The sequence below is a fragment of the Ceratotherium simum genome, chromosome 27 (genome assembly GCF_057802395.1).
Source record: "Ceratotherium simum simum isolate JZ-2026a chromosome 27, ASM5780239v1, whole genome shotgun sequence".
Lineage (NCBI taxonomy): Eukaryota > Metazoa > Chordata > Mammalia > Perissodactyla > Rhinocerotidae > Ceratotherium > Ceratotherium simum.
The window spans coordinates 2327742-2341432 of NC_141926.1; the positions used below are offsets into that span (position 1 = coordinate 2327742).

At 50.5% G+C, this 13691-nt stretch overlaps 1 protein-coding gene across 1 annotated transcript in view; it reads left to right on the forward strand.

Annotated features, from left to right (window-relative positions):
- Window positions 1–4887: 4887 nt before the first annotated feature.
- The window catches only part of TSPEAR (thrombospondin type laminin G domain and EAR repeats), a 178805-nt gene continuing 170001 nt past the window's right edge, over window positions 4888–13691 (forward strand). The window contains exon 1 of the mRNA XM_087417988.1: window positions 4888–5504. Within this exon, the coding sequence (XP_087274114.1) occupies window positions 5420–5504 (85 nt within the window). The 5' untranslated portion in view covers window positions 4888–5419. The remainder of the gene's footprint in view (window positions 5505–13691) is intronic.

A 13691-nucleotide genomic window follows, 5' to 3' on the forward strand; every position in this document is an offset into this window, starting at 1 on the left:
TGAGACACCCAGGAGGATGTCAGGCGAGTAGCTGCAAATACAGTCTGCTGATCAGCACAGAGGTGTGGGCTGTGACACATATTTCTCTGCCTTCTGCGTCTAAGGAAACACTGGAGCCCGAGGGGGCTGCCTGGAAAGAGAGAGAAGAGAAGAGAAGAGAAGAATGTATGAAAGGAAGCATTCTAAATGAAACATTGGATGGAATCCAGGAGCCTATTAAAAGAAAAATGCACCATGACTGGTGTGCCTTACTCCAGGAGTGTAAGGATGGTTCAGCGTCAGGAAAGAGATCCCTGTGATTAATTCCATTGTCAAATTAAAATAGAAAACTTGCGAAATCATATCATGTGAAAAGCATTTGAGAAAATGCAGCAGCTGTTCCTACTCTAAGTAAAAGAGGAAAAGAAGAAAAATTCTTTAATATGATGATGCTACCGACTCCACAGCCATTCCCACTGAAATCAGGAACAAGATAAGCCCACTGTTGTCACTGTTTACAACATTGTTTGGAAGGCTCTCGTTCATCCTATAAAATAAGAAAACAAAGTGGTACACAAATTAAAACAGAAGAGCCAAAATTATTTTTATCTGCAGACAGTGTTTGTTTACCTAGAAAAACAGAGATTCTAAAATCACTTACTAAATTTAAGGTTGCTAGATACAAGATAACTGGACAAAAAGAACCAATTTTCTTTATATTGGCAGTAATCAATTACAAGTGGAAATGGGGGGATTATGTTCATGATGATAAAATCATAAGTAAATTTATAGGATATTTACAGGAATAACTTTACAGAAAAAGTACAGGACCTCTAGAGTCAAAACTATAAAATTTTTTTCTTTTTCAAGGAAGGATTTGCCCTGAGCTAATATCTGTTGCCAATTTTCCTCTCTTTTTTTCCTCCCCAAAGCCCCAGTGCATGGTTGTATATTCTAGTCGAAAGTCCTTCTAGTTCTATGTGAGCCTCTGCCACAGCATGGCTACTGACAGATGGGTGGTGTGTTTCTGTGCCCAGGAAATGAACCCAGGCTGCCAAAGCGGTGAGAGCACTGAACTTTAACCACAAGGTCATCAGGGCTGGCTCTATAAAATTTTTTTTGATGAACTGAGTTCAAGATTGGAATAAACAGAGAGATATACATGTTGCTGAGTGGGAAGACTTCATATCATCCAAATGCCCATTATTCTGAAATTAATCTATACCTTTATTGCCATCGCTATAGGTATTCCTATAATGTTTTTTGCTTGTTTGTCTGATTTTGGTTTGGGAGGTGGAGATGAGAACCGATAATTTTTGAAGTTCATTTGGAAGAGCAAATATGTGAGAATTGCTAATACGTTTTTGAAAAGGGCAAACTAATGTTTACATCCTTTGTCTATAGGTATGAACCCTTACTATAAATACTGTTATCAAAATAACATGCTGGCAAAGGAAACAGACCAAGAGATCAGTAGAATGGAGATGAGTGGACTGGGCCCAAATCTCGGTAGGAGCCCAGTTCATCACACAGGCAACATTTCGAGGTGCGGGGGAAAGGAGAGGTATTTAATAAATGGAGCATTCATAGCAGCTTTCTTGAAACAGAGTTCAACTCGCTGCATTCTAAATTTTCAAGATCACAGTTCAGATGGAGCAGAAGTAAACATCACACAACATGACAGCAGAGAAGCTTAAAAATTGTCTTTTAAGACCCATAAGTCTTACAGAAAATGTTGCTGACTAAATAAAATACCTGGCAAAGACAAAAGCATCAAAAAGGATATTTTTTTTAAAAAAGTATTTAAACCAAAGCATAAAGAACGATGTGGTAGGGAGGAAATATTTGCAGCAGCCATTTAGCAGACGGAGGGTTGATTGCCCTACTCTCCAAGGAACTCTTCACGTGATGGGAACAACACACTCTCTGCTGTCACTCAGCGAGATCTCTCTTATTAAATCCCTTTCCAAATGGCATTCCAGCCTGTGTTTCCTGGAGACAATGGCCTCACGTGCGCCTCTCCAGGAGCAGGAGCCCCGGGAGCTGGCTCTCGCTCCTTGTCCAGGCTGCCAAAGACTTCCAAGTCTTTCTAGACTTGCTGTCACATGTCAAGTGCTCTCTTTTGTTCCCTAGAGACCTTTTCAAACATCCTTGGTAAAGTAGTCATTGAACACCAAGTGATGGTATATTCTGGAGGAATTTTGTGTCTTACAATTATTAAAAAGCCCTGAGGTTCAAAAGTCTGCATAAGTGATAGGTTAGTTTAATTGAGCCCAAAACTGGGGGGATTGGATGGCATTAGTGTCTTATTTTTGTCACATGGAGTTCTCATTTCAAATTTCTCCTTTATCTGTCACTTCTCCTCACTTTCCCGGAGAAAGCGTCATTCCCTGGTTGAGATTTGTTGAACAGCCCCTGAAGAGCAGTGGACACACTTCGGCTGCACGGAGATGCTCTCAGGCCAACTGCTGCATCCTCAGGAAGCCCAGGGTGGCCCATCTGTGGTGTGCGTGTCTGTGGACTCCGTGAAGTAAGCTGTGTTCCCAGCGGAGTCAGTGCGGCCCTCCTGTGTGTTGGTGCAGTGGACAAAGAGGACTGATGGTCTGCCCCAGAGTTAAATGAAATGTTTGGGGAGGTTCTTGGGAGATTTTCTCTTTCTTCATTTGGAGGCAGATCCAGGATGGGTTGGCAGTCCGGCCTGCACTTCAAGGGCTGGCTGGGCCTGTGTCTTGCTAACGACTGGGGACTTTCCCAGCCTGCTTCCCGAGAGTGAAATCCCAGCTCTGTAAGGTTTGGGCGGGTTCTGAACAATCCCCAGAATGACTCTGATCTGTGGTGTTGTGGCAGGGACATGCTTGTTCTTTACACATGCGTCTGTCTTTTAGGTTCTTGGGACACATCCCTATGACTTTACTGTGTGTGACCTGGGGAAAACTGATTTCCACGGCAGATGAGCTCGGAGAGAACTGGGATAGAAAGCTGTAGGCCTGTTTCTTTGTTGCCCCTGCCTCAGGGGCTTCAATGTGGGCGTTCTGGCATGTGCTCAAGGGCGGGGATGCCCTCACTGCACATCTCAGAGTCTGTGTGCCCGGGACACATTTGGAGAAATGCTGCTTCATGTCAATTATGTCCATCATTTCATTTACAGGGTGTCCTATGTGCAGGTCTTATCAGGCCGTTCTATAGATTTTGAAATGAAATTCAGAGCATTTAAGTGGCTGGTCGAGGGTCGTATCAGCGTAGAGAAGGAAATTCTGAGCTTTTTTCTGCACTCAGGCACATATTTCTGTACTTTTGAATAAGAACAAGGTTTGTACCGATTAACCCTTTGTCATCGAGTATTATGGGTATTACTGGATCCAATGTAATAGAAGGAACATTTCCTGGGAGGGTTCACGGCAACGTGATTTCGATTCTTCAGATCTGTTTGTTACAAAACGACACACGATTTCATTTTTGTCAACCAGGTAAAGGTCAGCAAGAGTCCTGGGGTCAGAGGTCAACGGTCATGTGGCAAGGTCGGCAGCAGTCACAGTGACGCTGCCTGGGTTTGCGGGCCTGCGCAGGTGCCACCGGCCCATCCTGTGGGAAGCCCCTGCCCTCCTGACCTGCCCCTGCCCCTGCCCCACCCAGGGCCACTGTGACCCACAAAGTGCTCACCAGTCAGGAAAGAAAAGAGGAAAGTTCGATTTATTCAATTTACACGGCTGTCCTTTCTCCAAGGATTAGGCCTTCCCCACTTTGGGGACTATGTCCTTCCTTTCATGAAATGAGGGTGATAATGAAATGTACCGTGTGTGTCTCACAGCCCCTAAGATCTAGTGGGGTCAGAAAGTCTGTGTCCTCAACTCTGTGCCCGGCCAGGGGTAAGGGAGGCCCACCCCAAGGTTCACCTGGCGCTGGGTATGGGGCCGTGTGGAATAAGAGGCTTCTCCAGGCTTTCTCCCTATCACCCCATGTAACTGAGACTGAATGACTAGAACGTAAGCCATCTGCTGGTATCTGTTGGAGACACATACGTATATCTATATATACAGAGAGAGAAAGACAGACAGACAGACAGACAGAGACAGGGTGACAGAGAGAAAGAAAGAAAAGGAATCTCTCCAGTCACAGGGGTTGTTTTATGGAAAGAGCCTTCAACTCTCTCCCTCCCTTTCTCTCTGTCTCTCCATCTCCCTCTCTATTTTTCTGTCTCTCTCTGTCTCTGTCTGCCTCTCTCTCTGTCTCTCCCTCCAGCTCCCTCCCTCACCCCACAACAAGCCCTAAGCCCGGGATCCCTTCTTTTCACAAACAGCTTCTTGTGTCAGACCAGCCTCTGCCCAGACCTCAGAGCTGGGGCTCCCCCGGGAGCTTGGAGTTCACGACCATAACACTGTCGTTCTGAAACAAGGACAAATGTGCATTTCGGGGGCCTATGAAAGGGATCCTCCTGACCCAGTGACAGCTGGCGGCGTGGGACCGGGACGCCAGGGGTCTCCATCCAAGGGCGTAAACCCTGCACTGGAGGTCTCTCCCAGCAGCTCTCGTACACTGTAGGGAGGGGTAGGCAGGCGGGGTGTTTTAAAAAAGAATAATCACGCTTAACAGCTGTCCCGCCTGGAGCAGCACTTCACGTCCACTGCAGTTTTGGGAGGTCAGACCCGAGTGACCCTGGGCCTTGATGACATGACCCAGCCGTGGGCGCGCAGGCGCAGGCCACCAGGCGCTCACTCCCCTCCCCGGGGCGACGCTTCTCCTTCTGTCTTCTCATTAGCTGTTCCCTTGAAGCACTGACTTCCCTCCGGAGGGAAATTCCTGAAACCCAACAGTTGACAAACCCACACACCCTCGGGAGGGCTGGGCACCAGATAAAAGCCCTCTGCGGTAGCTGGGCTCCTCCTGGGGACGGCCACTGCCGAGTGTGGGGAACCAGCAGAGCGCAGGGACCGCAGCCCGAGCCCCGAGGCTCACACCCTCTGGGATCTGCGACCGGTCTCCGCCGCTGGTGGCCGGCCTCGCGGTCCTGAAAGGCAGGCAGCACGGGAGTGTGCACCGAGGAAAACAGGTTCTCTGAGTTTTTCTGGTTTGCTCTCAGCTCTCCACTGGACCATCAATTTCTTTCCTTCGGGAAAAATGCGCTCTGCCAATGACTAATCGCGGCCGTGCTGAGATGATATCAGCTGTCACCTGCACAGCAGGACCCACGCCCGTGCGGAAATGAGCAGATAGCCCGGCGGCTGCAGCCCCAACCTGCCAGCACACCTGCCTCCCCTGGCAGAGCCGCTAGAAGTTTTGCTGCTGCCAGGGCCGCCTCTGTCCTTGCCGCAGGCCGCGGACATGTGGCCATTGCAGTGACCGCTCGGGGGGCCCCGAGGCTGACCCAGGTGTCTGAGGAGCAGCTGTGTCCCCGCGGGCTGAGTGTGGAGCCCCTGGATGGAGCTTGGGACCCGGGCCCCTCATGTCTGTCCTGCTGACGCTGTGTCTCGCGCTCCTGCCCCTGGCGACCCCAGGCCGAGGCGCCCAGCAATGGGAGCCCTGCACAGGTAATGGGGTGACACGGAGATAGGGGCGGGGGGCCGCGCTGAGAGCCAGGAGGAGTGTCATGAGTGTTAAATGCGGTGTTAAATGCTGCTTTCTATCGAGATTCCAGACCACCGGGGCGCCGTTGCTTTAGGAGCACCAGTGAGTAGCACCGGGAGCCGGGCAGAGGTGGGCAGGGCGGCGGCAGAGATGAGAGGGAACAGCGAGGCGGTCACAATAGAAACGCGGTTCCTTAAAATGCTAACAGGGTGGGGACGACTTTCAAAGAGTTAACCAGCCGCCGCCTGAGGCCCTCACATGTCTTGACCTGCTCTGCCTCCGGGAAAGGCCTTATGCCAGCTTTAGGAAGGAAGGCGAAGAGGAGGGTCCCTGTGAAGGAGCCATTCCCTCGCCCGCCCAAGGGACACAGAGCCCAGGTCTGCACTCAGCAAAGCGCAGGACTGGTACCCCGGGGCTGGCAGTTCTGTCCCAGAGAAGTGAGAAAGGTGGGAACAGCCCCGAACACACCACACAGGAGCCAAGAGCAGAGCCCTTGGGGTCAGCCCCCACGGGAGCGGAGAGCACAGCTGGAGGGGAGGTGCTGCCCCTCCGTTTCAGAAAGGTCCATGGATTTGCTAATGACCATGACATCATCATACCTTTCTGGAGTTCCCACCAAGAGATTGTATTTATCAAACCTCACATTCAGAAGCACACCAACGGGGAAAGGAGACCTGGGTGCCAGAACCCGGTTTCAGGACTGCGAGTGAACGGCGAGTGAGCGATGTGAGCACACGTGGCCTTGGCAAGAGGTCAGCCTGTGGGTGTCAGAGAGAGGCGCTGAAGTGACTTGTGTGTGGTTCCGGTTTTATTTGCAAATTATTCATCCTTGGGTCCCTGGAGCCCTCTGAAGTCCCCTCCGTGTATGGCTCTTCCCTCTGGTGGCACTTGGTTCCCAATGACGTGACCAGGAGCTGACCAATGATGACCCACGTTTGGAAGGCCGACCCGGGAGGGGTTCTGTAAAGGTCCCCAGGCCCCCTGGGAACAGCCAGGGCAGTGTGGGTGGGAGGTGAGCACGCCCTGGGGTGAGGGGGTGTTGGGGGAAGGACTGAAGCCCCCCCTCCTGGGCTCCCTAGGGGCTGCACCTGCCCATGGGGACTGCCTGGGGGCGCACGACTTTGCAAACAGTACAGGAGCCAAGTCCATCTGTGGCCAAGCAAAATCCCCTGGCTTCAAGCAACTGAAGGTCGTGCTCCCTCCCCTGACAGAGGCCAACACTTGGGGCTTGCAGAAGGACTCCGTGCAGCTGGAGCCCGCCATAGTCCTGAGTGCACGGCAGCCTCCCTGGTGGGGGATGAGTCACTGACATGTATCTTCACGTTCCCTTGAGCGCTGGGAACAGAATCAACCTGCATAAAATAATAAAAAAGTTTATTTATAAAGCCTGCCCCCTCTCCCCCGAAGGTGTGTTGCAAATAGTTAAAAGATGACCCAGTTATAAATACCTCAAACTGGGGAGGAAAGATAAAAGTCAAATAAATAATATTGAACTGAATTTGGACCGCTCCCAAGACATTTGCATAAAGGCGAGTCAGGGTTTCAAACAGTTAATAAAGTCACTTTGATTCCATCCACTTCTGAAAAGCATTCGAGTTTACAGTGTAGGGCTGTGTGTGTGTGTGGAGAGGGGGTTGGATCCACTTTCCTTAGGCCTATTTCATCGGTCTGTGCCGCTGTGTGTGTGATGTGCAGGGGTCCTGGGTTCTGAAGTCCTGGCCCCCAAGTCTGTGACCACCGTTGACATCGGACTGGAGCAGTGACTGGTGGCTGACAGGCAGTTCAGAAGGCTGCTGTGAGATGCCCCTTGGTGCCACCCCCCTTTCTCTGGAGGGTGCTGTGCTGGGGAGAGGGGGCCGCTTTGATTGGCAGCACCATCCCATCTCTCTCCGTCCTGGTGTACAGACTCGCTCCCTCCTAGTAGGTTGCAAATAAATCACTGTAAGGCTGCGGGAAACCTATGGGCTGGGATGTTTGGGAGTAGAGGGGAGGAAATCCGTACCTTTAGGGCTGCACCTTAGAAAGAGTTAACTCACGGGCGATGGCGGGCTGGTCAGAGTGGCCCAGGAGTTAGAGAACAGAGGAGACAATGGCTCAACAGGACAGCGCATCTGTAGGGCTTCAAGTTCAGCGTTGAGGAGACCTAGGGAGGGACAGTCCTGGAGGCCTGGGGGGTGGAGGGAGGGCCTTGTCTGGACATGAAACGGCCACATCTGCCCGGCTTGTCCTGACCCAGCCTCGTCTCCAGGTGGACAGGCCAAGGCGGAGGGATTCTGTGGGAGCCGTAATGGGGACAGCTGGACAGCGGGCTCCAGGGGGGCTGGACAGAGAGAAGGGGTGGGGATGGGTCTGGGGGGCACAACTGTCACCTGCTGCAGGATGTCAGGATGACAGCCTTCCGATGCATCTCCAGGTCGTGCCCGAGAGCACATTAACCCTGGAGAGGTGGGCTCCTCACCCAGGACTCGGGGACTGGGTGAGGCGTCAGACCTAATCTACACGGCACCCCTCCATTCTCCCCTTCCTTCCTCCTTCATTCGCTCAATACCCCTGGCAAGGAGCGCACTGTGCCCGACGCTGGGGACGCAGCACAGGTAGCACGGTCCCTGTCAGCTCGGAGGAGCTCACACCGTGGTCAAATCGCAGCCCCCCTTGCCAAGACCAGCCGCGTCTGAGCCCCACAACCCCAGGTGACCCCTCGCACTGCGCTAGGAGGTAGTGGAGGTCATGACAGGATCAAGGCTGAAAGGCCCACCTCACCGGGTTGATGATTTTGCAGGCCTGGAGTCTGTGGCAATCGGGGACAGGCTGTCCCAACACTTGTAGTGCTTTTTACTTATGTCACTTTTAGCGAAAGTCCATATGCGCCACTAAATGAATGACCACCCCCGTCAGCACAGGCTCAGCCACCTGTGCTCCCCAGAACCCGCTACACCCCGCTCCTTGATCTCTCCAAAAGCTAATCTCAGAGGGAACACCTCCTTCATTCCCAGGCACAGAAGAGGCCATGCCAAACCAGAGCACTCACAGTCTGCCACCACAGAGCCAGCACGCTGCCACCCTGTCACCATTTTCCTTTTTAAAATTTCTCAACCCTTAGGCCAGGGCATTTTTGGGTTGGCACGGAAATTAGGAAACAAAGAATATTCCTTTTTATAATGTAACTTCATACACTATATGCTGGTTCTATGGTATTGATCTTTAAGAGTAAGTCATGGATTTCCAGGCAGTCTTTTTTCAGGATAAAATCTAGGAAGCCACCAACGCATGCTTCCCGGTCTGGGCTTGGTTTTTAGCTGACACCACCCCCCGCCCCGCAGCGTAGAAGACCCTCGCTCCCCCTCCCGCTGCCCTCCGCCACCCTACCCCCTTCCTCCCAGGTGGATTCTGAGCTCCCCGCCTGGAGGAGGCCTCCGTGTCCGGGTGGAGTAGGGACGGGAGGGCGCCCACTTCTCTCCCCATCCTGAGAGTCTGGGGAAGCGACGGGGGTCGTGGTCCTGGGCTGTCACTCTCCGAGTCCCAACCCCGCATCAGCGCATGAAGGAGCGTCGCGGGCCAGGCTGGGGGCCGACCGACGCTCTCGGCGACCCCTCCTCACCCCGCATCCGACGTGAAATCTGGGACCTTCCGGTGTGTCTGGGTCTTCGGAGGGGCTCGCGGCTCCGGGGTGGGGACCCCATCTGTTAACGGTTCACTTTTCATCCCACCCCCAGGGCCGGGCTTGGCGCCGCCAGGGCCCAGGTAGCTTTGCCCTGGGGTGGGGACTTCGTGTGGGTCTCAGGCGAATCCAGTCTACTGAGTATCTCCGGCCACGTCAGGGGTACTTAGCCCGCCGCTGGGAGGTGGGAGCAGAAAAGGAGAAGAAATGCCGACCGCACTTCCAAGGTGAGTCCAGGGTCGGTGTGCAGCCCGGCGAGCCCCCACCGCCCCCGCTCCAGCCACGGGCGATGGAAGGGGGGCGGGTCGACCCTGAGGACAGGAGATGCCACCGCTGGGTGGGGGAGTGGGGGCCAGCCCCGACCGCCGGCTCCTCCGGGGCCCTCACCGCGGGCCTCGCCGCGCACCTGCAGGATGGGACCGTGTGCGACCTGGCGGGACGACCCCCGGGGAGCGCGCAGGACGTGCGGGCGCGGGCCGAGCGCTGGGGACGCGGAGGGGTGGTAGTACGCCGAGGCGAAGGCAGTGCGTGTGCGCGCGTATGTGCGTGTGCGAATATGTGTGTGTGAATATGTGTGTGTGTGCGCGGAGGAGAAACCAGGGCGTACTCACCCAGGTAGACAAGTGTGTTCGTCGTCTTTTCGGCCCCGTGCGTCCCCGCGGTCTCCACGGGGCCCGCTGCCGCGCTGGCACAGCGAGATCGCCGGGAAATTCCTCAAACCCGCGGGCGGCGCAGGTCGGGGTGCGGGGCGAGCGCGCGCCGGGGTCTGGGGTCTGCGGGCGCCCGGGCTGGGGTGCAGCCGGTGGGGGCCGGGCGCGGGGTGCGCAATGGGGACCGCGACCCTCCGCGGACGCCTCGCTCCGCGTGTGGCGCGTCTGGGGGTCGGAGGCTGAGCTTGGGGCGCGCCGGGGAGGGGTCACAGTGTTGGACGTCGCCGCAGGGCGGAACACAACAGTGTCCAGGCGCGTCCGCGTTTCGGCTCCTTTCTGGTTAAGCCAGGCGTTCTTCGCCGGGTGCGCGCTTTCCCGACGCCGCGGGCTGCGTCCAGTCGGGGGGTGGAATTCAGGGGCCGTGAACTTGGGCAGGACCCACCGCGTCTTTGTTTCACGACTCTAACCTGGACGCAGCAGCTCCCCAGGGAGGGATGCGCGCCGCGGTGTCGGCAACGTGGGGACTGTCCCCAGCGAAGCCGCCGGCATCCCGGTGCCCCATCCTGGGTGCGCTGCGACATCCTGCCCCCATCCGCGGAAGGCTCCTCGTAATGCCTTAACGAAAAAGCCCACATCTCACTACATCATTTGTTTTTAAAATATTTTGGTGATTGTAGTTGCACACAATTGTCTCTGATTGAACTCTGGAGTGTTATATTTTATGCATTTAAATACGTGTTTCTGAGCAGGCGCCTGTGGGCTTCAAGGCACACAGGATGTTGAGGCCCCCCGGTTCGCTGGTCTCTCGGGGGGGCCGTGAAGTTGGTTAGAGGGAGGCTGCTAAAGGCGTGAAGAGGGCCGCGGTGGGCAGAGATCCAGGGAATTTCCTGGCCCCGGTAACAGCTGGGGAATTGACTTCTTTTTTTCTTTCTGCAATTATTTTATTGAGGTCACAATGATTTATAACATTGTGTAATTTCAGGTATACATTATTGTTTATCAGTTTTTATGTAGACTGCATCGTGCTCACCACCAATAGTCTAATTTTTTTCCATCACTGGGCATATGTGCCCCTTTACCCCTTTTTATCACCCCTCAACCCCCTTCCCCTCTGGTAACCACTAATCTGTTTTTATCCGTGTGTTTATCTTCCACATGTGAGTGAAGTCATGTGGTGTTTGTCTTTCTCTGTCTGGCTTATTTCGTTTAGCATAATACCCTCAAGGTCTGCCTATGTTGTCACAAATGGCACGATTTTGTCTTTTTTATGGCTGAGTAGTATTCCATTGTATATATATATACCACATCTTTATCCATTCATCAGGTGATGGGCACTTGGGTGGCTTCCATGTCTTGGCTATTGTGAATAATGCTGCAATGAACATAGGGGTGCAAAAGTCTCTTTGAATTGTTGATTTCAAGTTCTTTGGGTAAATACCCAGTAGTGGGATAGCTGGATTGTATGGTATTTCTATTTTTAATCTTTTGAGAAATCTCCATAGTGTTTTCCATAGTGGCTGCACCCGTTTGCATTCCCACCAGCAGTGTATGAGGGTTCCCTTTTCTCCACATCCTCTCCAACACATGTTATTTTTTGTCTTGTTAATTATAGCCATTCTGACAGGTGTAAGATGATATCTTATTGTAGTTTTGATTTGCATTTCCCTAATAATTAGTAGTGTTGAACATCTTTTCATATGCCTGTTGGCCATCTGTATATCTTCTTTGGAAAAATGTCTGTTCATATCCTCTGCCCATTTTTTTGGTTGGCTTGTTTGTTTTTTTGTTGTTGAGTTATATGAGTTTATATATTTTGGAGATTAACCCCTTGTCGGATATATGATTTGCAAATATTTTCTCCCAGTTGGTGGGTGGTCTTTTCATTTTGTTTATGGTTTCCTTTGCCATGCAGAAGCTTTTTTAGTCTGATGTAGTCCCATTTGTTCATTTTTTCTTTTGTTTCCCTTGTTTGAGTAGACATGGTATTCAAAAAGACACTGCTAAGACCAATGTCAAAGAGTGTACTGCCTCTGTTTTCTTCTCGGAGTTTTATGGTTTCAGGTCTTACATTCACGTCTTTAATCCATTTTGCATTAATTTTTGTGTATGGTGTAAGATAATGGTCTACTTTGGTTCTTTTGCATGTAGCTATCCAGTTTTCCGAACACCATTTATTGAAGAGACTCTCCTTTCTCCATTGTATGTTCTTGGCTCCTTTGTTGAAGATTAGCTGTCTGCAGACATGTGGTTTTATTTCTGGGCTTTCAATTCTGTTCCATTGATCTGCGTGTCTGTTTTTGTGCTGGTACCATGCTGTTTTGATTACTATAGCTTTGTAGTATATTTTGAAGTCAGGGATTGTGATGCCTCCGGCTTTGTTCTTTTTTCTCAGGATTGCTTTAGCTATTTGGGGTCTTTCGTTGCCCCATATGAATTTTAGGATTTTTTTTTTCTATTTCCTTGAAGAATGTCATTGGGATTCTGATTGGGATTGCATTGACTCTATAGATTGCTTTAGGTAGTATGGACATTTTAACTATGTTTATTCTTTCAATCCGTGTGCATGGAATATCTTTCCATTTCTTTATATCTTCTTCGATTTCTTTCAATAATGTCTCATAGTTTTCAGTGTATAGGTCTTTCACCTCCTTGGTTAAATGTATTCCTAGATATTTTATTCTTTTTGTTGTGATTGTAAGTGGGATTGTATTCTTGACTTCTCTTTCTGCTAGTTCATTATTAGTGTATTTAAATGCAATTGATCTTTGTAAGTTGATTTTTTACCCTGCAACTTTGCTGTAGTTGTTGATTATTTCTAATAGTTTTCTGGTGGATTCTTTGGGGTTTTCTATATATAGAATCATGTTGTCTGCAAACAGCGAGAGTTTCACTTCTTCCTTTCCAATTTGGATTCCTTTTATTTCTTCTTCTTGCCTAATTGCTCCAGCGAAAACCTCCAATACTATGTCGAATAGGAGTGGTGAGAGTGGGCACCCTTGCCTTGTTCCTGTTCTCAGAGGGATGGCTTTCAGATTTTACCATTGAGTATGATGTTGGCTGTGGGTTTGTCATATATGGCCTTAATTATGTTGAGGTACTTTCCTTCTATACCCATTTTCTTGAGAGTTTTAATCATAATTGGATGTTGGATCTGTCAAATCTTGTCTCTGCATCTATTGAGATGATCTTGTGATTTTATTCCTCATTTTGTTAATGTGGTGTATCACATTGATTGATTTGTGGATGTTGAACTATCTCTGTGCCCGTGGTATAAATCCCACTTGATCATGGTATATGATCCTTTTAATGTATTCCTGTAGTTGGCTTGCCAATATTTTGAGGATTTTTGCATCTGTGTTCATCAGCGATATTCCTTCTTTGTGCTGTCCTTCTCTGGTTTTAGTATCGGGGTAATATTTGCCTCATAGAATGAGTTAGGAAGCATTCTGTCTTCTTCAGTTTTTTGGAATATTTTGAGAAGGATAGGTATTAAATCCTCTTTGAATGTTTGGTAGAATTTTCCAGAGAAGCCATCTGATCCTGGACTTTTTTGGGGCGGAGGTTTTTGACTACTGTTTCAATCTCTTTACTTGTGATTGGTCTATTCAGATTCTCTATTTCTTCTTGATTCAGTTTTGGGAGGTTGTATGAGTCTAAGAATTTATCCATTTCTTCTAGGTTATCCAATTTATTGGCATGTAGTTTTTCATAGTATTCTCTTATAACCCTTTGTGTTTCTGTGGTATCCATTGTAATTTCTCCTCTTTCATTTCTAATTTTATTTATTTGAGCCTTCTCTCTTTTTTGTTAGTGAGACTGGCTGAGGACTTCTCTCTTTTGTT